The 22422-nt window shown below is 37.9% G+C and overlaps 1 protein-coding gene across 1 annotated transcript in view; it reads right to left on the bottom strand.

Moving 5' to 3' along the window:
• ROCK2 (Rho associated coiled-coil containing protein kinase 2) overlaps positions 1 to 22422 on the bottom strand; it is a gene marked incomplete at both ends in the record, with an annotated part of 130919 nt that overhangs the window by 24628 nt on the left and 83869 nt on the right. The window contains 13 exons of the mRNA XM_080711130.1: positions 2395 to 2501; positions 3038 to 3284; positions 3507 to 3598; positions 3692 to 3827; positions 4598 to 4646; positions 4796 to 4875; positions 6078 to 6089; positions 6673 to 6733; positions 8196 to 8355; positions 9067 to 9158; positions 10995 to 11133; positions 13563 to 13707; positions 18226 to 18486. Of these exons, the coding sequence (XP_080567256.1) occupies positions 2395 to 2501; positions 3038 to 3284; positions 3507 to 3598; positions 3692 to 3827; positions 4598 to 4646; positions 4796 to 4875; positions 6078 to 6089; positions 6673 to 6733; positions 8196 to 8355; positions 9067 to 9158; positions 10995 to 11133; positions 13563 to 13707; positions 18226 to 18486 (1581 nt within the window). The remainder of the gene's footprint in view (positions 1 to 2394; positions 2502 to 3037; positions 3285 to 3506; positions 3599 to 3691; positions 3828 to 4597; positions 4647 to 4795; positions 4876 to 6077; positions 6090 to 6672; positions 6734 to 8195; positions 8356 to 9066; positions 9159 to 10994; positions 11134 to 13562; positions 13708 to 18225; positions 18487 to 22422) is intronic.

Genomic DNA, 22422 nt, shown 5'->3' on the forward strand with positions numbered 1-22422 from the left:
ACATTGAAGAAATATGGGCCTATTTTAAGAGAGCTAATCTAAGAATAATTGGAATAGAGGAGGGAAAAGAAGGTGAAACCAAAGGGATCAACAATCTCTTCAAGGAAGTAATAGCAGAAAATTTTCCAAACATAGAGCAAGAGGTTGATACACAGGTCCAGGAAACTTATAGAACTCCCTTTAGACAGGATCGGAGAAGAGGATCCCCATGCCACATAATTGTCAAAATGACCAATGTGGAAGCCAAGCAGAGAATCTTAAAGGCAACAAAAACAAAGGGCCAAGTGACATTCAGAGGCAAACCAATTAGAATCACTCCAGACTTCCCAAACCAAGTCATGAGAGCCAGAAGGGCTTGGAGTAACATATTCCAAACTCTGAAAGAAAAAAACTTCCAGCCAAAAATTTCCTACCCAGCAAAACTTTCTATCAAATTAGATGGAGAAATAAGAAGCTTCCATGACAAACAGAAACTGAAGGAATTTATGTCTTCAAAACCAGCACTAGAGAAAATACTCAAAGAGATTAACTACAAAGAAGAAATAGGTAACACACATCAGAACTAGAGAAACAAGATTTTCCATCCAACAGACAACTAAGATTGGTTATCTGTGGAGATTCATTATTTATGTTAGTCTTTTACCTATCTCTAAATTGTATTGTTTGTTTTTATTGTTGCTAATTTTTAGGATTTCTAGTTGGAATATTAATATACCTTCAGATATAGCATTTGGAAATATTTTATCCCATTCTATCAGTAACTTTTAACTCTGTTTACATTGTCTTTGGATATACAATATTTTTTTTTTTATTTTTTAGGGAGTTTGTATACTCTTCTGTTGCCTGTGCCACTGAAATCATATCCAAGAAATCACTGCCAATTTCAATGTTGTGAGGTTTTATGACCCAGATTTTCTCCTAAAAGTTTATAGTCTTAAGATTTATATTTAGGTCTTTTATCTATTTTGAGTTAATATTTGTATATGGTGTTAGGTAAGGGTTCAATTTTATTCTTTTTCATGTAATTATTATTTTCAACAATATTTAGTTAAAAGATTATTATTTCCCCCACCAAATGTTCGTGGAAACCTTGTCAAAAATAACTTGACAATATATGAAAGAATTTAGCTCTAGGCTTTTATTTAACTCCAATGGTTTATATATCTGCCTTTAGAACAGTAACTCCAATGGTTTATATATCTGCCTTTAGAACAGTACTACACGGTTTCAATTATTGTAGCTTTATATGGTTTGAAATTAGAAAATATATATCTTCTAGCTTTGATCTTTTTTGAGATTGTTTTGGGTATCTAGAGTCCATATTCTATATTAGGGTAGATTTTTTTTTTCTGAAAAATAAATATATAAATATATGATAGTTTCACCTAAAAAAAAAGAAAAGAAAAAAATATTCTCTGGTAAGAAAGAAAGCAAAAAGAAATATTGAAATGTTATCTTTAAGTTATCAAAAGCTTGGTATCAGACAAATGAAACTGTTATGTGAGATTATCATTTTTAATTTTGGATAAATTGCTATAATACTAGATGTCAACCACTAAGCCAAGCATGGGAAGGAGGGATGGGGAGGGAATGGGGTGAGGATCAGGTGGGGGCTGACTGGGCGATGTGTGCATGTATGTCTACAAAAGTTTGTATCCCACTATGATGTATGAATACACTGCACCAATAAAAAATTAAAAAAAAAATTAAGAGTCTGCTGATCCAACTCTACACTCCAAAAGTCTTAAGTAGTCTGACTTAAATGGACAGAAGCGCCTTCTTTATTCTCTGTCTCCTGCCTTTGCTTCTGCCATGCCTGAGTGTGCCTTAACCTTGCCAGCCCATCTGGCCCTGTCATTACAGACTCACCTACACACCCAATATACACCTGCCATATCTCTATCACTCTATCACACTGCGTGCTTTATTATTACTGTTTAAATTACCTATCAGACTGTGGTATTATTAAGGGTAAGAATTGCATCTTGATAGTTCTACCACAGAAGACACAATAAATATTTAACTGAATTAATGAATAAATGGAAATAAAATACTAACTGCAAGACCCTAGAAATCATCCGTTTTACAGTGTTTTTAAAGAAAAACTTCTAATGTCAAGTTATGTGATGAGATTTTTATAATTTGTAAGACACATTGTGAGTCTAAGTTTAAGTTTTCCTTGGATACCCAGCATCCAACACACTAAAAGCTGCTCATGTAGTGTTACAGTAAGCCTGAAAAACATCTTTCTCATCTACACAACCATGTCTAACTTTAAGAGTCCATTAATACGTGAAAATATTGTGAGTGGCGATATCCCTTATTTTAGAATAATTTTTCTCCTCTGAAACTATGTAGGGATTATCTTACACAGAAAGTACAAACATATTTTACCTTTTCCAAATCAGTAAACTTCTCCTGCAGCTGCCTCTTCTCCAGCTCTATTTTTGCTTGTAAGAGTTTGCCATTCTTTAAATCTTCTTCTAGGCCCAATATTCTACCTAAAAATTTAACATTTTAAAAAACAATATACACACAAAGTTATATGCATTCAGTTAAGGGTAAAGACAATTTGGAATCTGTTTCATATTTTGGAGCTGTTGTTTATGAACTAGAGTTTTACATTGTTGGAATAATGCTTTACTGTTAATCTTTTTTTGGAGGGGGAGAGGGTGGTACTAGGGGTTGAACCCAGGATGTTCTACCTCTGAGACAGACCCCCCCCCAGCCATTTTTATTTTTGATGTTTAAACAAGGTCTCGCTAGGTTGCTAAGGCTCTCACTAATTTGCTGAGGCTGCCTGTCCTCAACCTGAGATTCTCCTAAGAGACGTGGATAGGTGTGTGTAATCACACCCAGCTTAAAATCATACTGAAAGTCTATCTTTCATTCATGAAATTTTGTATCGATGCACTTCTAATGTTCTAACTTTATATAACACAGAACCACCTTCAGAAATGTGCTATTCCAGCACATTATCCATCATTTAAAATTATTTTCAAAATATAAATCCTCAAGCCCAATGTATACTTTTTACCTTGTAAATCATTAATTATCTCTGATCCCTGGCTCCGGTCCCTCCTTTCAGATTCCAGGGCTGACTGAAGATTGATAAATTCCTTTTCAAGTTTTAACTTGGCAGTCTCCAACAGGCAGTTTTTATCTTGTAGATCTCTATTGTTAGATTCCAGCTGCTGAATCTGTTTTGAACTTTCTGCTTGGGTTTTTCTTAACCGGGCTGCAGTATCAGATTCTGTTCTGAGCAAAGCACTGGTTTCATCCAGCTGTTATTGAATTCAAAGGCAAACAAACACACAGGTGTATATGATGAAAATCCACCCATTTGTAACCTGATTGCAAACTACTTAAAATAGAAACCTGCATATATATTTTTAATTTCCTTCTAAAATTAGAAGCAAAAATGTTTTGAAACATTGCTAAATGAAATTAGTATCAACAAGCAGTTATAAATAAATCTTACTATTCTTTTACAGAGGTCAACCTACTTGTCTCTGGAGTTGATTCACTTTCTCAGTGGATATCTGAGAGTTGTGATTTCTTTTTTTCAAGTCTTCAAGTTGATCTTTTAAGCTGTTAACTATAATAAAGGGATTTCAGTGGCAACATAACACACATATTTATACAGATTCAATATTCTTCTCATAAGTATTTAATATTCTATACTACAAACCATCATTTTCCAAATTTCGTTTCTTGTCCGCTTCATGATCAGCTTTCCGCTGATATTCTGCGTTTTTGTGCTGAAGAAGCGCCTTTTCTCTTTCTAACTGTCTTAATGATGATTCCACATTTTTCCTTAAGGCAATCTGAAATAATACTTAACATTATTGAAAGGAAGTACGCATGAAATCAAATCAAAATACTTGAGTTATTTCAAGCAGATAAGAGACAACAAAAAAAGCTATTGCTATTTTGTTAAAACTACAGTTTCTTTTACATGTTTGTAAAATAGCACATTACTCTTAAAAAATTAAGACCATAAATGTTTTTACTATTGAAAAATTTGCTAAAACATGTGATCACTACTTAACCATCATTACTTAATACTGTGGGTTTAACATGTTATGAATAGCAGTTAAATACAACAGTCACTTTGTTTTTAAACCATGCCATTCACAATACAAATGCATTTTTAAGTTTAAAATATCTATACATAGCCAGGCGTGGTGGCGCACGCTTGTAATCCCTGCGGCTTGGGAGGTGGAGACAGGAGGATTGCACAGGTTCCAAGCTAGCCTCACTGGCTTAAAGACCCTATTTCCAAATAAAATGTAAAATAGGTCTGGGAGTATAGCCCGGAGGTAGAAGGGTTTCCAGGAACCCCAGTACCACCAGAAAAAAAAAAAGAAAAAAAAAACAACTATACATACTAAATGATTTGTTTGCAAAGACCATAATAGAATAATCCTAAGCAACAGAATTACCCCCAAATTTGCATCTTTTTCTCCAATGCTATAATACTAAGAAATGCTAATAAGGGTTGGGGATGTGTCTTGGATAGATTGCTTGCCCAGCATGACTAGGGCTCTGGATTCAATCCCCAGCACCCTAAAAATAAAAGTATAGGAAACTTTACCTCTTCTTCTAGCTCCTTTGCTGTCTTCTCTAGACGAGTATTGATAGATCTAAAGAATTTCAAAAAAAGTAAATAACATTTCTCCTAATTATAATAAATGCATAGTTTATAAATCTAAGAATAATTGTATAATTACTTTGTAACTCATTTGCTAATAAAATGTCTAAGTTCTAAATATAATTTATCTACAAAACATACTTGCACTTCTGTTCCAACTCCTCTTTGGCTTGTATCTCAGTGTTAAGGTGTTCTTCTAATGTATACAGTTTTTTCTGGATCTGCCAAAAAACAAGAAACTTAAGTTTTGGTCATATTTCAAGATGAGAGGCTTGAAGAAAACAATGATAAGCTTATCCTGTCTTTCCACTTAATCCCTATAACAGTACAGTGTGACTTTTCCTGATAGAAAACTCCTGCATCTTCTGATTCGATCACACTATACGTGTCTGCATGAACACATCTATGCAAATGTGAATGGGACACTCTCATTCTGGAAGAATTCTTCAAAGACACCAAGTTTTGAATTCATTTTTGGTATTTCTTAATGCTTCTCCATAGATTATTTGAAAATATCTCTATTCATGCTTTTAAAAGATAAAAGGTTTACAGCAAGTTTGGAGTATTTCAACTGAATATACTTAAAAACTATGTCACTGTTAAGTGAGAACCTAAGCTTGTCTTCTGTATCTTCCAGAGTTCTGGGCATGGTACTGAGAAGAGCTGTCACCACAGACTCTTGATTAATGATAGCTAATTAATTACAGGTCCTCTCTTTCGTAGTTTCCTTAGCTATGCTGGTCTTTAAACAAACCAAAATTACAGAAACTATTAAGTATCCCTTATGGAATAATATTTCCTTTTTAAAGGATACACTTTTTGAGTTCTTGTGCTACCTTAGGTACAATGTCTGATACTTAATAAGTGCTGTCTCATTAATCCTAACAAAAACTCTAAGAAGATGGTAGCCCTATAGCTACTTGATAAACCAAAACTGAAAACAGGTGAGTACCAGGCCAGGCCCGCAGAACTGACAGGTGGGCATGCAAGCGCTAATCCAGGCCTACTGACTTCAGCACCAGTGTTGCTTTCTCTGCTCTTCCTAGTGACTCTGTTCGCTATGGTTTCTTAGCTATTTCAGTTATCTTTTAAAAAAATCTCTACTGTCCACGAGAACGAACTAGTCAGGTTTAACTGCTTTTGGCTGCTACTGCATTTATTTGAGCATAACAGCTATTACTACATGTTAATCGGAAGTTCTTGTTGCCAGTTATATATCCTTGATAAATTACAAAATTACATGACATATATTAAATGACAGATTCATAGGAACAAGAGTAAAAGGGATACTTGGTAGAAAAAAGTTGGGAACTTCTCTCTTGGGTAGATGAAGTGCTCCGAATGGGAAGTGGACTGTGACTACATTAGAACATTGCTAGAGTGATGAGTTTTTCTCAGTTTTTCAATGTACTTGACAACATACCTCTTGACTTTCCTATTAAAAAAAAAACACACAAACAGTAAATGCTTATTATGCTTGTAAAATCCCTACAACACAAGTCAAACCAAAATTATTTAACCTACTTTTTTGCTTTTTATAAATTTGAAGAAAAAAAATATTCAGTACTGTCATTTTTGTGTATGGGGACATGTATAATTTAGTTTTGAATGCAGTTACATATTATAGCAGTCCCCAAATGCCATAACAGTTTAATAAAAATTATCTTTTTGGTAAATACCTTCCTTAAATAGGAACTCAAAATTTGAATCTTTCTCCTCCTTTTATACCTTCTAGCTTAACACCTGCACTCTTTTACAGCTGTAATTGGTATTACAGCTGTTTACAAATCTATTTTGTCACTACGCCTAAAGCCACGTAAAATTCACCTTTTACTAGCCATCATATCTGGAACAATGATACTCTTCACATAATCATTTCAGTGTTATGCTGAACTGTATTAGACAAGAAATGCCATCTCATGATGTAAAAAGTAGCATCAAATGCAAAAAAACAAAGTGTCACTAATATATCTGAACATGTGACTAAAGTAACGAGGTTGGTAAAAATGTATACATACTTCATTTTTCCTTGATTGTACTAAATCATTTTCTCTACAAGCCGGAGAGTCACTTAATAACCTAGAAGAAAGAGAGGAGAAAATAAAATCTTTTAACATTTCACTTGAAGACATTTTGTCCTATTCAACCAAGAAAGTCTCAGAATTAAAGTATCAGCCACAAAGATTTCTCTTTTCACTTTAATATGTTATTTTGTTTAAAGGCGTATTTTTGTGTCTCGATATTTATACCATTTTCAGTAACTTTTCATGTAAACTTTTCCTGCCTCTCCTTTTCACCAGATGACCTAACGTGCTTGGGACTGGAGTCACTATGAGACGACACTTGTCTCTTCATCTCATCTGAGTTTAACTGTTATACTCTTCTTCTGCCCCATCTTGTAGAAAGAAACATTTTTAAGCTAAATTCTGATGATCTCCTGGCCGTAATAAACCAACCACCACAGGCATGTCACTGTCATCCCCTCGTGTCACCTTCCACTGGATTTCTTCATACCTGGGTTTCTCCTGGCACTGGTATCCTTATTTTGTTCAGCATTATGATAGTTTGTAGAAGAGTATTGAGGGTGACCAACCCATTGTACTTTGCCTGGGATTTTCCTGGTTTTAACATAAAGGTTCCATGCCACATCTAAGGAAAATCCTCAGATATGGGCAAATCGTGATGGCTGGTCATTCTGATCCACCATGCAGACAGGATGCTACATGCACAGGCATATCAAAAAGTTTCTCCTTAATACCTCAGTCAACTATTTAACAGTCTTTCCTGTCTCCAGTCAGTTAAGTCCCCCAGCAGAGCACAAAGCACACAATCCTCTGCTGCATGGTTCTTGCCTGAAGCTCCAATTACTCACCTCCATCAACAATGATTTACTGGATCGTCTTCTGCCAGGCTCCTGCGAGATGCAGATTACCATGCCAGCAAGATGATCTGGTCTGGCCCAGCCTCTGCTCACAACTAGCGCACAGGCCCTCGGCCTGCTCAGGGCGTGCCCGTGCCTGTGCCACACCTCGCTCCCCATCACCCCACAGGCTTCTTCACACGTCGAGTGGCTAAAGTACCACCTCCCACCTTCACACGTCGAGTGGCTAAAGTACCACCGCTTCCTGGAGGTCTCACCTGACTTTCCCTACTCACTACACCCACTCAAAAGAAACAGGACCTTTCCCCCAAACCATCTCAGATTCTCTTGGATCTTTTTAAAAGTAAAATCATAGTCTACATTCTTTCTATGTAATTCTCTTGTGTCTTTCATGAGATGGCAAGCTCCTTCCAAATGAGGTATTTCTTCTTATTCTATATCCTCAAAACAATACAGAATGGTGCCTTGTAGTGATTTGTAAATGAATACAACATTTAAAAGTCAAATAATAAAATAAAAATGTAAAAACTGATAGTTCTTTTGAGAAGCTCAAAGTTTAAAACAAATTAACATTTAATATTCCATAATTCAGTCTCCAAATAAGACATTATCTTATACTAGGCTATGAAAACAATACAATTTAATGAAAAAATAACTTACAAATTCTCTCTATAGTAGGTGAATCCTATAAAGGGCAGCTGGTTTCCCACAAAGGCTTTAGGGATTGGAAAGGTCTCAACATCTCCTTTATCGTCCTCAATGTCATCAAAGTTGCTGCTGTCTACGTCACTGCTGAGTTCAGGGACCACGGGGGCTGCCGCTAATGAAAGAAAAGTTATTTCACTCATAACCAGAATACAAGATACAAACAACCTTGATTTTATATTAACAGCAATATGACCATACCATATATAAAATTTTAGTGATATATCTTCTATTTTATCATTTCAGGAAAATTAAAATTTTATGAGTAATTTATTACTATATTAAATCAGCTTTAAATATAGATTAATCAATTAAATAAGGAAAAGTACACAATAGTATTCTACGTGCTAAAAATTGCAAGTAGCAATGACCTGAGCCTTTATTCTTTAGGGTCCTCAGTTTTCTATATTCTTTAAGTAGAAATATTTCTTGCCCTTAAAATTAATCAATGACATATAGAAATAAATAAAAATAAAGTACCATACTATGCTCTACCCAGAATATGGTCTCCATAAATGATTGCTGATTTAGCAATTCAAATAAAAGGTTATTATTTCTAACATTCTGAAAATTGAGATTCATAAACTTTCCTTTGGCAAATTAGAAAATATATAATATTTATTATAATAGAATTGAAAAATACTGTGAATAAGTACATATTACTTTGCTAAGATATAAATATTGCCAGAGAAATTTGAAACAAAATTTCTCAATTTAAAAATGAGTTAGTATAAAGTACATAAAATACGCCTATTATTTCAAAAGAGGAACCAATTTATGAGATTGAAAATGGAATGGAATGAATACTTAAGACTTATTGACTTACTCTCTCTTATGTTATCCCAATTCCATTGATCATTCTTAAAGAAAGGATGCTGTTTGATTTCTTCTACCCCATTTCTCCCAAGTCGTACCTCCCTAAACAATGTAGTTAGAGACTGTATTATAAAAAGTAAAATTAAGAAAAAATATAAAATTTATCTCAACAATTTAATAAAAATAAAGATCACAAATGAATCTGAAATACTTTTTACTAAAAGCTTCACTCAAATGTTTCTCAAAAATAAGTAATCTCGATTTTATAGGATGTGATCTCTTTGGACAGATTAAAAAGACTTAATGGATATCAAGCAATATGGAAAGCAAAATATATTTCCATCTGTAGTTTGCATCCAATGAAAGTATACAAGACTTTCAAGTAAAAAACTCCAAGCCACATTATCAACCTCAGACTGTAACAGACACAGGTCTAACCCTGGGAACAGAGGCGTTATTCCAAACCTCTCTAACATTAGCATTATTTTAAAATTTTCTCCCCCTCTTAAAAAGAATTTCATATTTAGTTAGCTATCCATATTTACCCTGAGAAGTTACTTTCTACATTTATACTAAAATTACTATGTAAAAACATATGGAGTTCATTCTTTGATCTTCTGGTTCTTCTTCAATGAGGATGGGCTAGGACAGGCTGTAGCTCAGTGGCAGAGCAATAGCTTAGCATGCTCAAAGCCCTCGGTTCAACCCCCAGGACCACAAAAGAAAAGAGCATAATATTTAGTTTGCTGATGGAAAACCAGTTATTGTTAATGAAAATATACACTGATGTAACTTATGGGAGAGTCAATTTTGCAAAATCACTCCATTTGAAATGTACATCCCAGCATTCCATCCTTAAGATTTTATCCTACAGAAAGTATGAAAAGATGAGTATACTGAGGTACTCAGTGCAGTACTACCAGGAAGTAGCCAACGGTCAACAAGGTAAGCCAAGGAATCGTAATGTTAGAGCTAGAAATGCTAACAGTACTAGTTCTCTAATCTGACCCCATCATTTTATGGGTAAGGAATATTATTCCCCAATACAATAACAAAATTTCCCCAAGATCACAAAACTTGAGTAAGTTTGGACTGGGGTGCAAGCACCCTCTTAGGTGCCCTGGTCTTCTGCTAGGAGAACTTCTATCATGTGCATAAAGCAGATTGTGAGAAGAAGACTGAATAGAGAAGCTAAGGAAGAAAATCAGATAGCTTCCCGGCCTTTCTTTTTGCAGCAGACTTTCATACTTTCATTCACTTATTTTGTTTTTAAAAATATAGAATTTCCACGCTGGGTGTGGTGACGCACACTTGTAATCCCTGTGCTTGGGAGGCGGAGACAGGAGGACTGAGCAGGTTCAAAGCCTGCTATGCTGGCTTAAGAGACCCCGTTTCCAAATTAAAAGTATAAAATAGGTCTGGGAGTGTAGCCCGGAGGTAGAAGGGCTTCCAGGAACCCCATACCACCAAAAAAAAAAAAAAAAAAAAAAAAAAAAAAAAAATCCAAGATAGGCGTGTTCATATTCAAATGCAAATAAAAAAGGATTGGGAAGGAGGCACTCCCAAGCTAAACACATAGTCTTTAGGATTATAAACTGTTGAGTATTTATCTACACAAACGCTCTCCTCTCAAAAACTATGTAATCAGGGGTAATATGAAAATAACCACCCGTAACACAAAAATTTTCTCAAATGCATTATTATACTAAGTTGTTTTTTGTAGACATGAGGATTAAGGTTAGAATTAGATTACCATTCGCTGCACACAAACTGAGGGTAACCCAATACCAGGCTAGCAGTAGGAAAAGGCTAATTCAGAATTAATGCAACTTGGATAATGAGAGATTTATTTCATATGTATACAAATCAGGTATGCTTTCATTTCTACAAATTTAAACGTAAAAGGGTTTCTTTACAAATAAATTCAGTGCACATTACCTGTCTGTCAAGAAGGCACAGATGAGATTCTTTGCATGCTTAGAAATCTCTGCGTCCTCTGGGAAACATAGTGAGTTTTTATGATCCATAATTTTGCTGTAAGTTCCTACAAGTGAATCTGCATAAAATGGAGTATCCCCTAAAATTCCAAGAAGTAAGACACTGAGCGTAACAATGCAAATTACATAGGTTCCTCTAATGTTTAAGTATGTTAAGCTTAAATCTGCACATGCAGGAAAGACAAATAATGTATGGGTCAGGAGTCTCAATTAAAACAAATAGACACATACAAACAACAGATTTAAATTTTAACCACCACCCTTAAAAGCAAAATAAAATCACCACTAACACTGTTTTTTTCCTTTAATAAAGGAAAGGACTTAGTATTTCAAGAGGCCCTGGTGAGGTCCCTTGATGCTGGAGCTGCATCACCTGGAGGTGAGGACATGTCACACACCACAGGAGCCTCAGGAACGCTGTGGCAGGTTAAATTAAGCTGACATAAAATAACATAAAAACTGCAGCTCCCAGCTACACGTGCGAGCCTTAGTCAAGTGTCCGCCCCCACGCTGGGCGGCAGGTAGGAACCATTCCCATCGTGAGAGAGCCATCTGCTCTGAGAGTCAGAGCGTCTCTACTTCACTGCACACAGGAGGAGAGGGCGTGGGCCCGGAGTGACCCTATGTGACCTGCCGAGGATGACGACAAGGTGGAAAAGGGCAGAACGCCCCTGTTTTGGTGGACTGGTGACTGATAAAGAGGCGCTGAAGCAAGTATAAAGATACCACCCAAACTCCAAAAGTACAGTCAGGCACTTGTTGTTTTCATTCACAGAGAGGTGGAGGACATGAATTCCAGACTTTTCTAGTGCAATAGAATCCTTTAAATGAAGTTCCGTGCCAATCACATGAGCAAGCATCCCCGCAGGCAAAGAATACTACAAATCATTGCCATTAAACTTGCACTTAGCTCAGGCTTGAAAACAGTAGTGGGAATTTAAGTGGTCTCTGTAAATGAGCAAAATCTTCCTTCAAAGTGACTATTCTAATTCCCTAGAAAAGGCTAGGCAAACAAGAGAGTACATTCTGTTTTCAGAAGACCACAAGACATATCCTAATGCATCATCAGCTCACATACCAGAGGCTGGGATGGGGAGCCAGCTACTGGGACCACATGCTACATACACAGACACCCACTATAAAGACGGAGCCTCAAGCAAAGTAGGTCATGCCATCATGAGACTAAACAAGACCAATGCTACACAGACTGGACCACCACCCAAGAGGCATTTTATACCACAATAAAGTGCCACAGCGCCTACTAACATCAGGAATTTACCGAAAAGTTGATTTTTTAGCAATAACCACAATCTATAATATGGATCTTATATCAATTTCTCTTAGGGTCATCTTTTAGAAAATAAATTATGTAATTCCAAAAGTATATGTTCAACACTAACGTAATTCCACATAATATTAGCATTATCATACTTGCCTTAGAAAGTAGAATTAGCTACATTTCCTCTCATCCCCAAGCCAGGCAATTCAGTCATTGGCTTCCTTACCCAGAAGATACTTTATGACCCAAGACATTTTAGTGACCCTAGTGCTTAGGAAGCAGAAACCTTAGGAATGAAATCTATGACATAAAGACAAGTTTTGTAATACTTCAGCTTTTCAAATTTTGATTTGACCTAAATAAAATAATTATTAAATTTGGTTCTGAGTTTTCTAAACCTGAAATACCATAAAAATATATTTATCTTGATAATCAAATGGTCAATAATTACATGTATAATTCTTCATTAAAATTATGAACCAAAAAAAATAAAAGTAGTAAAAAATATAGTGTACAAACTCAATTACATGACAAAATTACATAAACTAAAAACCACTTCTAGAATTAGGGACATAGCTCAGTGGTAGAGCATTGTCTTGTGAGCTCAAGGTCCTGGGTTCCATCCCCAGTAACACACACACTTCTTGTTCTATTATTCTCTTTAAAATATAACAAATATGGTTATAAAAACAACCATTATTTTCATATTTTACCATTAAAGCTGTAAACCTGCCCTTCTAAAACTTTCTTTTTTGCAGTACTGGAGGTGGAACCCAGGGGCATTCTACCTCCGAGCTGCACCCCCAGCCCTACTGTTTATTCTTTATTTTGCAGAGGGCCTCACTAAGTAGCTGAGGCTGCCCGTGCACCACGATCCTCCTGTCTCAGCCTCCCGAATGCTGGGATTTCAAGCATGCGCCCAGCCTAATACTTTCTTAATTTGACAACTCGTTCATTTATTAGTACACACACAGTGACTACAACTGAACTCCATTTCTTACATGGTTTTGGGACACAGGTGATATACTGAAAAAACTATGTCCTAGTAATATATTCACTCCCTTCATGGTCTATTTATCCTACTCAATCGCAGTGCTAGATACTACTAATCAGTTTCCAGAAATCTAATACTTCCCTAGGACATAAGCAATTTCCTCAGGTTCTGAAATTCTTGCCTCTAGTACCAAAAAAAGTATTTTGAAAAAAGAGCAATTTAAAAGGTGTACTTACCGACTAGCATCTCAAAAAGGAAAACACCGACAGACCACCAATCACATTCTCTCCCATAGTAACCATCACCCCCTTGTGACTTCAGAACCTCGGGGGAGATGTAATCAGGTGTCCCAACAGCTGTATCACAGTGCACCATGCCTGTCTAGGTGAAAACACAAACACCAGTACAATTCATTCATGCATTATTACACACAGTGATTACACACTGCCACCACAGAACTTCAATCTGATATGGCTTTGGGATACAGGCGATAAGTGCATTATGAAATACATGAAAATGTCTAAATTATGGGATAAGGGAGCCACTGCAATTCGATTTACCAACAACTATCCGAGAGTTTATACTGCTATTGGCAGAAAAATTAACAGAGACTTATTAGGGTAAAGAAAATCTTAATTTTACTTGCATCCATAGAAATTGGAATTTTTAGAAATGAATCTTGTGAGTTAGCCAGGCGTGGTGGCCCACGTTTGTAATCCCAGTGCTTGGGAGGCTGAGACAGGAGGATCACAGGTTTGTGGCCAGCCTCAGCTACTTAGTGAGGCCCTCCACAGCTTTCTGAGACCCTGTTTCAAAATAAAGAATAAAAAAATAGGGCTGGGGGTGTACCTCAGAGGTAGAATGCCCCTGGGTTCAACCATCAGTTCTGAAAAAAAAAAGAAAGAAAAAAGAAAAAAAAGAGAAATAAATAAATAAATAAATCTTGGAGTTAGTTCAAAACACTTCTCTATGAGCCAGGGATGTTGGAGCATGCCTGTGATCCCAGTACTTGGGAGACTGAGACAGGAGGATTGCAGGTTTAAGGCCAGTCTCAGCAACTCAGAAATACCCTCAGCAAATTTAGTGAGATCCTGTTTCAAAGTAAAAAATAAAATAGGGTAGCAGGCGTGATGGCGCACGCTTGTAATCCCCGTGCTTGGGAGGCAGACAGGAGGATCACGCTGGTTCAGAGCCAGCCTCGCTGGCTTAAGAGACCCTGTTTCCACATAAAATTAAAAAATAGGTCTGGGAGTGTAGCCATGGGAGTGTAGCCCGGAGGTAGAAGGGCTTCCAGGAACGCCAGTACCACCAAAAAAATAAAATAAAATAAAATAAAATAAAATAAAATAAATAGGGTAGGGAGCAGGGTCTAGCTCAGAGGTAAAATGCCCCTGGGTTTAGTCCTCAGTACCAAGAGGGGAAAAAAAGCTTCCTATGAAGATGAAAAATAAAAATTTTAAGCAGAATTCTTTAGAATTATCAGAAACACAAGGAGCCTCAGCTTGACAACTGCAGAGGCAGGGGCTTTTCACTATATTTTGAAAATTAAAAATGAACACTATCATTCTTTTCAGACAGGTACACCCTTTGCCTTGAGAGGTCCGTGGCTAGGCCTATGGCTCTTCCTGCAGCCTAATTAAAAAACAGCCCCAGTGGTTAGAATCCCTGCCCTGGCACAGTGAAGCAGCCTGCCCGCACTCTGCTCGCACGGTGCCGGCATTACGCTCAGCAGAGCTCTGGTTACGAGGATGTCCAGCTTCTGCATGGCCTCCCTGCCCTACCCACACGGTTTCTACCATGCAACAACCACTCCCCTTTTGGTTCTTTTTCAGGTACAATTTTGCAGAAAAGGTTTTGTAGAAACTTATATTTTAAACACTGATGCCACTTGTAGAAGGATTAAGGACAATAATAATTTATCCCAACTTTAAAAAATTATAGCTTCAATTTAATCAAGTGGTATACACTAGATTATTAATGGATCAAATCTCACCCTATCTTCACACATAGCTTAACATACTGATGTAAACTTGACATAAAAGGTCGTAACGGCTGCTGTGAAATGTATGACAAGGAGGAGTGAGTCCAACAAGGCTAACGAACAGAAGTCATCCTACATAGTGCCGTGTGCGTGTACGCCACCGTCAACCTGATCTGCACCATGATGTGAGGCTACAGGGCACCAATAAGAACAGCGCTCAGCTGTCATGGACACAGCCAGATAGATGTAAACATACGACTCTCACTCATATACAAATAAGGGTTTTTTTTTTAAAGAAACAACAGCACCCAGAAAAATTATAAAACCTCTAATTTATCAATGACAGACATTAGATAACATTATTCTCAACTGTGGCTAAGTTATAATTCAATATATTTTATTTTTGTTATAGTCATATTTTATCTGTGACATATCAGTTTATAGGAAGCCAAAATAGCTAAAAAAAAATGATTTAAGCATCTGGTCCGTATCATAAATAAGGGGATTATAAACTTTTCCATTTATAATAAAGAGCCAGATTATAAGGTACACACATTACATGCATGAGCCATCTTGCACCTGGCTTAGATTTAAATAAATAAAAAAATTAGCCGGGAGTGGTGGCACACCCTGTAATCCAAACATTTGGGAGGTTGAGAGAGGGGGGTCACAGGTTTGAAGACAGATTCAGCTATTTAGTGAGGCCTCTGCAATTTAGTGAAACCCAGTTTCAAAATAAAGAATAAAAATTAGGACTGGGGATGCAGCTCAGAGGTAGAACAGCCCTGGGCTCCATCCCTAGTACCACAAAAAGATAAAAAATAAATAGTCAAAAGATGCACAGATAATTCACAAAAGAGAAATGACTACCAAGTATATGAAGAGAGCTTTATCATTATTAGTTGTAAGAAACAATTTTTAAAAGATACTACTTTATACCAATGGAACTGGTCGCACTTAGAGAGCTGAATAATGAGGGCTAGCGAGGATATGGAAGGCCAGATCTCTCACACACTGAGGAGGGGTGACAAACGTGTGCAGCCACTGTGGAGGGCAGGCACGACTTTACCGACGGACCCTCTGGTGCAGCACGATACTGGCAGAAATAAGGTAAGGTGATAGATACTATGGAATCCTAAGCAGCAGTAAAATGCAATAAACTAGTTTCTATTTACCAAGGATAGACATAAAAACTGAATGAAAGAAAACAAAATGACATTGATGCTAATATACTACTTAAACTAAGTATGGTCAACACACCCCATTGGCTCTTTATAGAAAGAATAAAGCACTAGAAACTAAAAGGAGAAAAACCATCAGTCAGATGGGGCTATGGTGTAGACTACTCTTGACAGTAAACTCTAACAAGGCAAATAGTTAACTCTCTTGAAACATAAAACCCTAAACAAAATTAAATAAACCATAATTTTGCTTTTTTTCTCCAGTACTGGGAACTGAACCCAGGGGTACTCTACCTCCGAGCTATACCCCAGCCCTATTTTTCATTCCTTATTTTGAAGGAGTGCCTCATAAGTTGCTGAGGCTAGCTTCGAACCTATGCTCCTCCTGTCTCAGCCGCCCAAGCACTGGGATTAACAAGCGTGCTCCACCGCGCCCAGCTCAGACCTCTCCACTCTGTATCGTGCCAGGGTCTCCCCAGACCGCACAGGTTGCTCTTGGACTTGTGGTCCTACTGCACCAGCCGCAGTGATGCCTTTCCATCTTGCTAACTGCTTTGACCTCCTTCTGAACATGTAATTTTTTCTCTGTACCTGCCCCATGTCATCCCCAAAAGTTTTTGGTTTAATTAAAACCAGAATACACTCATGGAAGTGCAGTGTATAACCATGAGAGATTAATACCCCAGGCATAGCAAAGTTTAGCATTCCACCACTGGGACTCATTTCCTACTATATTATGGTACCTACCACAAGAGGGAGCTGTAGGAACAGCAAAAGATTTCACTTATTGCACATTAAATGGTTGCACAACACAGTAACAAACTCCTAAGAACTTTAAAAAGCAAACGGTATTAAGTTTTACCTCACACATTGGACAAGTATGACCCATAAAGTATAGCATAAATTCTAAATAAGCATGAATTCTAAGTAAGCAAAGACAATATGGCATTAGAAGAGTCATCAGGTTAGGATTATCAGGAAGAACTTTCTAGATGAAGTTCAAATCGTAACTGATTTTGAGAAAAGATAGATTGCAGATAACGGTAAGATAATAAAAATGAATGTCACACAGGTGGCATGAACAACTTAAGTAGAAGAAAAAGAAATTTAATTCAAAATAAACATCCGGTGTGGTGGTGCACGCTTGCAATCCCAGCATTTGGGAGGCTGAGACAGGAGGATGGCAGTTCACAGACAGCCTCAGCTCCTTAGTGAGGCCCTTCTCAACTCAGTGAGAACCTGTTTCAAAAATAAAAAGACTGAGAGATAGAGCTGGGGTGTCGCTTGGAGGTACAGTGCCCCCTGGGTCCATCCCCAGTACTGGGGGAAAAAAAGTATAGAGATGACAATGGTGGGAGAAATAGCCATGCGCCCTGATTTAGGTTTTAGGTTTTGTATCCTAATTCTGTACCTTGATCACTACACACGAGCCGCTTCTGACTGGCCAGTCCTTGAATACCATCCATGGGGAAGATAACTAATTAGGTGAGTTTTCATTTCTCTTGCATTCACCAAATCTACTAACAAAGTATTCTACAGCTGCATGAATCATGTATTAGCACTGAAGGAAATGTCTTCATTGGGCTTTCTCTTATTTGCGTTATTACACAATCAGCAAAACTAAATTTCTCTGTATTTAAAAATATGAAGTCCTGCTGGGTGCAGAGCAGCATGATTTGAGGTGTTGCAGCTCCTTTTGTCTTTCAAAGAACTAGCAGTTTCCACGTGGTTACTTACTTCGTCCATCTTCATGCACGTGCCGAAATCTGCTAACTTCAGATGTCCGTGCTTATCCAAGAGCATGTTGTCGGGCTTCACATCCCTGTGGATCAAGCCCATGGAGTGGATCGCATCCAGGGCAAGAACGACTTCCGCAGTATAGAACTTGGCCCATTTTTCGGGGACATCATAATTACTCATAAGGTTTACGAGGTCCCCACCAGGCATGTACTCCATTACCATATACAGATAGCGGTCGTCCTGAAAGGCGCAGAAGAGCTACAGAACAGAAGGAAAAGCAAAGTAAAAATCTTAAATCAAAACCAGACATTAAGCAAAATCCAAAACTATTGGTATTATTAAAAAAGATGAACTCTCATAACTAAAATGGAGTCAGACACAAAATCTCTACTCTACTTTGGCATGTTTAATTTAAAAAAAAGCCCTGTTACAAAATTTTAATATAGGTATTTCTTTCTTTATTTATTTTTTGGGGGTACTGAGGGTGGAATCCAAAGGCTTTCTACCTCCGGGCTATACTCCCAGACCTTTTGGAGACAGGGTCTCACTAAGTTGCTGAGAGCCTCACTCAGTAGCTGAGGCTGGCTTCGAACCTGTGCGATCCTCCTGTCTCAGCCTCCCAAGCGCTGGGATTACAGGTGTGCGCCACTATGCCCGGCTAGGTATTTCTTTAAACGTACTATAAAATATGCATAAATAAATGTATTTCTCTTTTGGAAAACAATAGAGAAAACTAACTAGAAACCATTTAATAGAAAAACAACAGGAATGAGGCACATAAAGGTGAAAGAATGACAGAATAATTCACTGTAGTTTAAAAGAACTTTCTGAAAAGAAAACTGCTGCACCTACCCTACAGAGAAGAAAGCTAAGGAGATCGGAGTTCAGAAATACCTAAAGATACCAGACTGGACAGGCGCAAGGAGCAAGCCCCACTCCAGCGACAGGACAAGGAGCTGGCAGCCATCCTTGGCACAGAGCTGCCTCCCACCCCCGGCCTCCTCTTGCTCAGGAGAGCAGTAGCAGCAGTGCCACGTGCAGACTGCAGCAGTGGTGCTGGGCTACTATGGAGCCCAAGAGACAGAGACTCCACAAGCTCAACAGAAAACGTATCTGTATACCCCACCAAATGGATCTGCATGCCCGACCTGGCCGGAAGGCACGCATGCAAACAGATTTCCACAGACTGAGAGAAGAGACGGGACAAATCCAAGAACCAACATTTGAGGAAAACCAGTATCATGAAATATGGGCAAAACGTCAAAACAACGGACACTCGAGGAAATGCTTAATGAGAGCAGCTGAGGACGCTTTGACCATTAAGAACAAAACCCACAAAAGGGAACAGATTGGCTGCACCAACTCAACAGTAAGCCGATGTGAAAAGAACCCCCCCCCCCAATTGCTAGAAAACTGAGCAAAGACATTTTCTCAGCTGGCTCAGAGGTATACACCCATAATCTCCACACTTGGGAAGCTGAGACAGAAAGATCACAGATTCAAAAACATTTTCTCTGAATACCCTGAAATATACAGAGATGCAATGAACAACAAGGCTAGCAAAACTCTAATGTCTATCAACATGTATGCTAAAAAGAGAAACTGACCAGAGAAGGAAATTAACACTTCTGGAAGCAAGTTAATTTGAAAATCTAAGATTGAGACAGGCGTGGTAGAGTCCACCTGTAATCCCAGTACTTGGCAGGCTGAAACAGGATCACAGGTTCGAGGCCAGCCTCATAAACTTAGTGAGACCCATTTTCAAAATAAAAAATACAACAGGGCTGGGATGTAGCTCAGAAAGAGAATGTCACTGGGTTTAATTTCCAGTACAAAAAAAAATCTAAGATTGAAATGACAGTCAGTACTAAATTCTTAGATATCTAAGAGAAAAATTCTAAATTACCCAAAAGGTAACTTATATATCAAAAACCCCATAAACCCCCAAACCCACTGACAACAAATCTCTCAGCCAATATACTGAATACAAACAAAACACAGCTTTATTTTCAAAGTTTTGAAGGAAAATAATTTTGACTGTGTGTGTATGCACACATGCATAACTTTATGTATGATGTATTTAAATTATTAAAAGATGAAAATAAATGGAGAGATTTCCTACACTCATGCATTGAAGATTCAATATTAGCAAAATAGCAAGCTTGCCAAATATGTTGAATACTTTCTCTATCTAAATCCCAGAGTTGCTCCCCCTACCCCAGAAAGCTAACCTTAAAATTTGTTTGGAAATGTACAGAACCCAGGGGTACAAAACAATCTGAACCAGGACTAAATAGGAGAGCTTACCCAATCTCAAAATGTAACCATGGAAACTACAGTAATTAAGACAGTATGAAAACTGGCATTAAGAATCAACACGTGGATCAATAGAATGGAAGAGTCAGCAATAAACTCTATGCTTAATAAAAGTTTTTAACAAAAGTACCAGAGGTAATTGTGGAAATGATAAGGTGCTTTAAATAGTTAGATATCTACAAACAAAAAGATGATATTTAGACCCTTACTTTGTGTGTGTGTGTGTGTGGGGGGGGTACTGGGGTGGAACCCAGGGGCTTTCTACCCCAAGGCTACACTCCCAGACCTATTTTATATTTTATCTGGAAACAGGGTCTCACTAAGTTGCTGAGAGCTTCACTATGTAGCTGAGGCTGGCCTCAAACCTGTGTGATCCTCCTGTCTCAGCCTCCCAAGTGCTGAGATTACAAGTGTGCGCCACCACGCCTGGCAGATCCTTACTTTACACTTTACTCACAGATTGCCTCAAAATGGGTCATAGGCTTAAATTTGAGTTAAAACTATAAAAATCTTAGAGGAGAGCCACATAAAAATAAGTAAATAAATTTAAAAAATCTTAGAGGGGGAAAAAAAGAAAATCTATGACCTTGGATTAGGCAAAGATTTTTTCAGATATAACACCAAACCACAAGTGACAAAATAAAAAAACTGATACAAAGAATGTCATCAAATTTTCTCAAGTATTTTCAAATTTCATCAAATATTTTCTGTCTTCAAAATCATCATTACTAAGACAAAAAGGCCACATACTGGGAGGGGATAATTACAAGTGCTATGCAGATGCCGTGGTGTGTGCTAAGACTGTGTCCCCGCGGCCCACTGCAGTGAAAGCGTGGCTGAGTGGAGGCCGCTGGCGCCCTTTCCCTACTCACGGCAAACTCAGCACGCAGGCTGTGGTCGTTCCCCAGTGACCCTGGGGCTCTGCCCAACATCGACCTTAAGCGCAACTCGTCACGCGCTGGGAAAAGAACAAAACTCAGCATCCGAAGCACACCTTTCTCTTGAATACATATTGCTTTCACACCATATAGTAAAACAAAAATAGTCAGCCAGGCACAGGGACACACACTGGGAGTCCCAGCTACAGGGGAGGCGGAGGCAGAAGGTCCCTAGAACCCAGCAACTAGAGAGTGCCTGGGCAGTAATAAGACCTACCATTGAACAAACAAGCAAAGACCCCTGTCTGGGACTGCGTATGATAAAAGTTTATGTGTAGAACATATAAAGAACTACAAACTCAATAAAAAGACAACTCTTTTTTTTTTTTTTCTTCAGTAGTGTGAATGGAACCCAGGGCATTCTAGCACTGAGCTACACCCCCAGCCCTATATTTTTTTATTCTTTACTTTGAAACAGGGTCTCACTGAGTTGCAAAGAGCCTCACTAAGTAGCTGAGGCCGTCCTCGAACCATGATCCTCCAGTCTCAGCCTCTCAAATGCTGAGATTACAAGCGTGCAATTTTTAAAATAGAATAAAAAATCTGAATAGAGTACTGGGGTTTCTGGAAACCCTTCTACCTCCAGGTTACACTCCCAGACCTATTATGTATTTTTATTTGGAAACAGGGTCTCTTAAGCCAGCGCAGCTGGCTTCAAACCTGAGCGATCCTCCTGTCTCTGCCTCCCAAGCGCGGGGATTACAAGCGTGCACCACCATGCCTGGCCTCTGAATAGAGATTTTGCCAAAGAAGATATAAGTGTACAATAAGCTCATGAAGAGACATACCACCACCTTTAGTCATTAGGCAAATGCAAATTAAACCGTGAGATACTAGTTCATATGCACCAGAAGAGCTAATAAGGAAGACAGAAAATGGTAAGTACTGGTGAGGATGTAAAACAGCACAACTACTCTGGAAAACAATTTGGTAATTTCTT

This window comes from Muscardinus avellanarius, assembly GCF_963383645.1.
Source record: "Muscardinus avellanarius genome assembly, chromosome: 15".
Lineage (NCBI taxonomy): Eukaryota > Metazoa > Chordata > Mammalia > Rodentia > Gliridae > Muscardinus > Muscardinus avellanarius.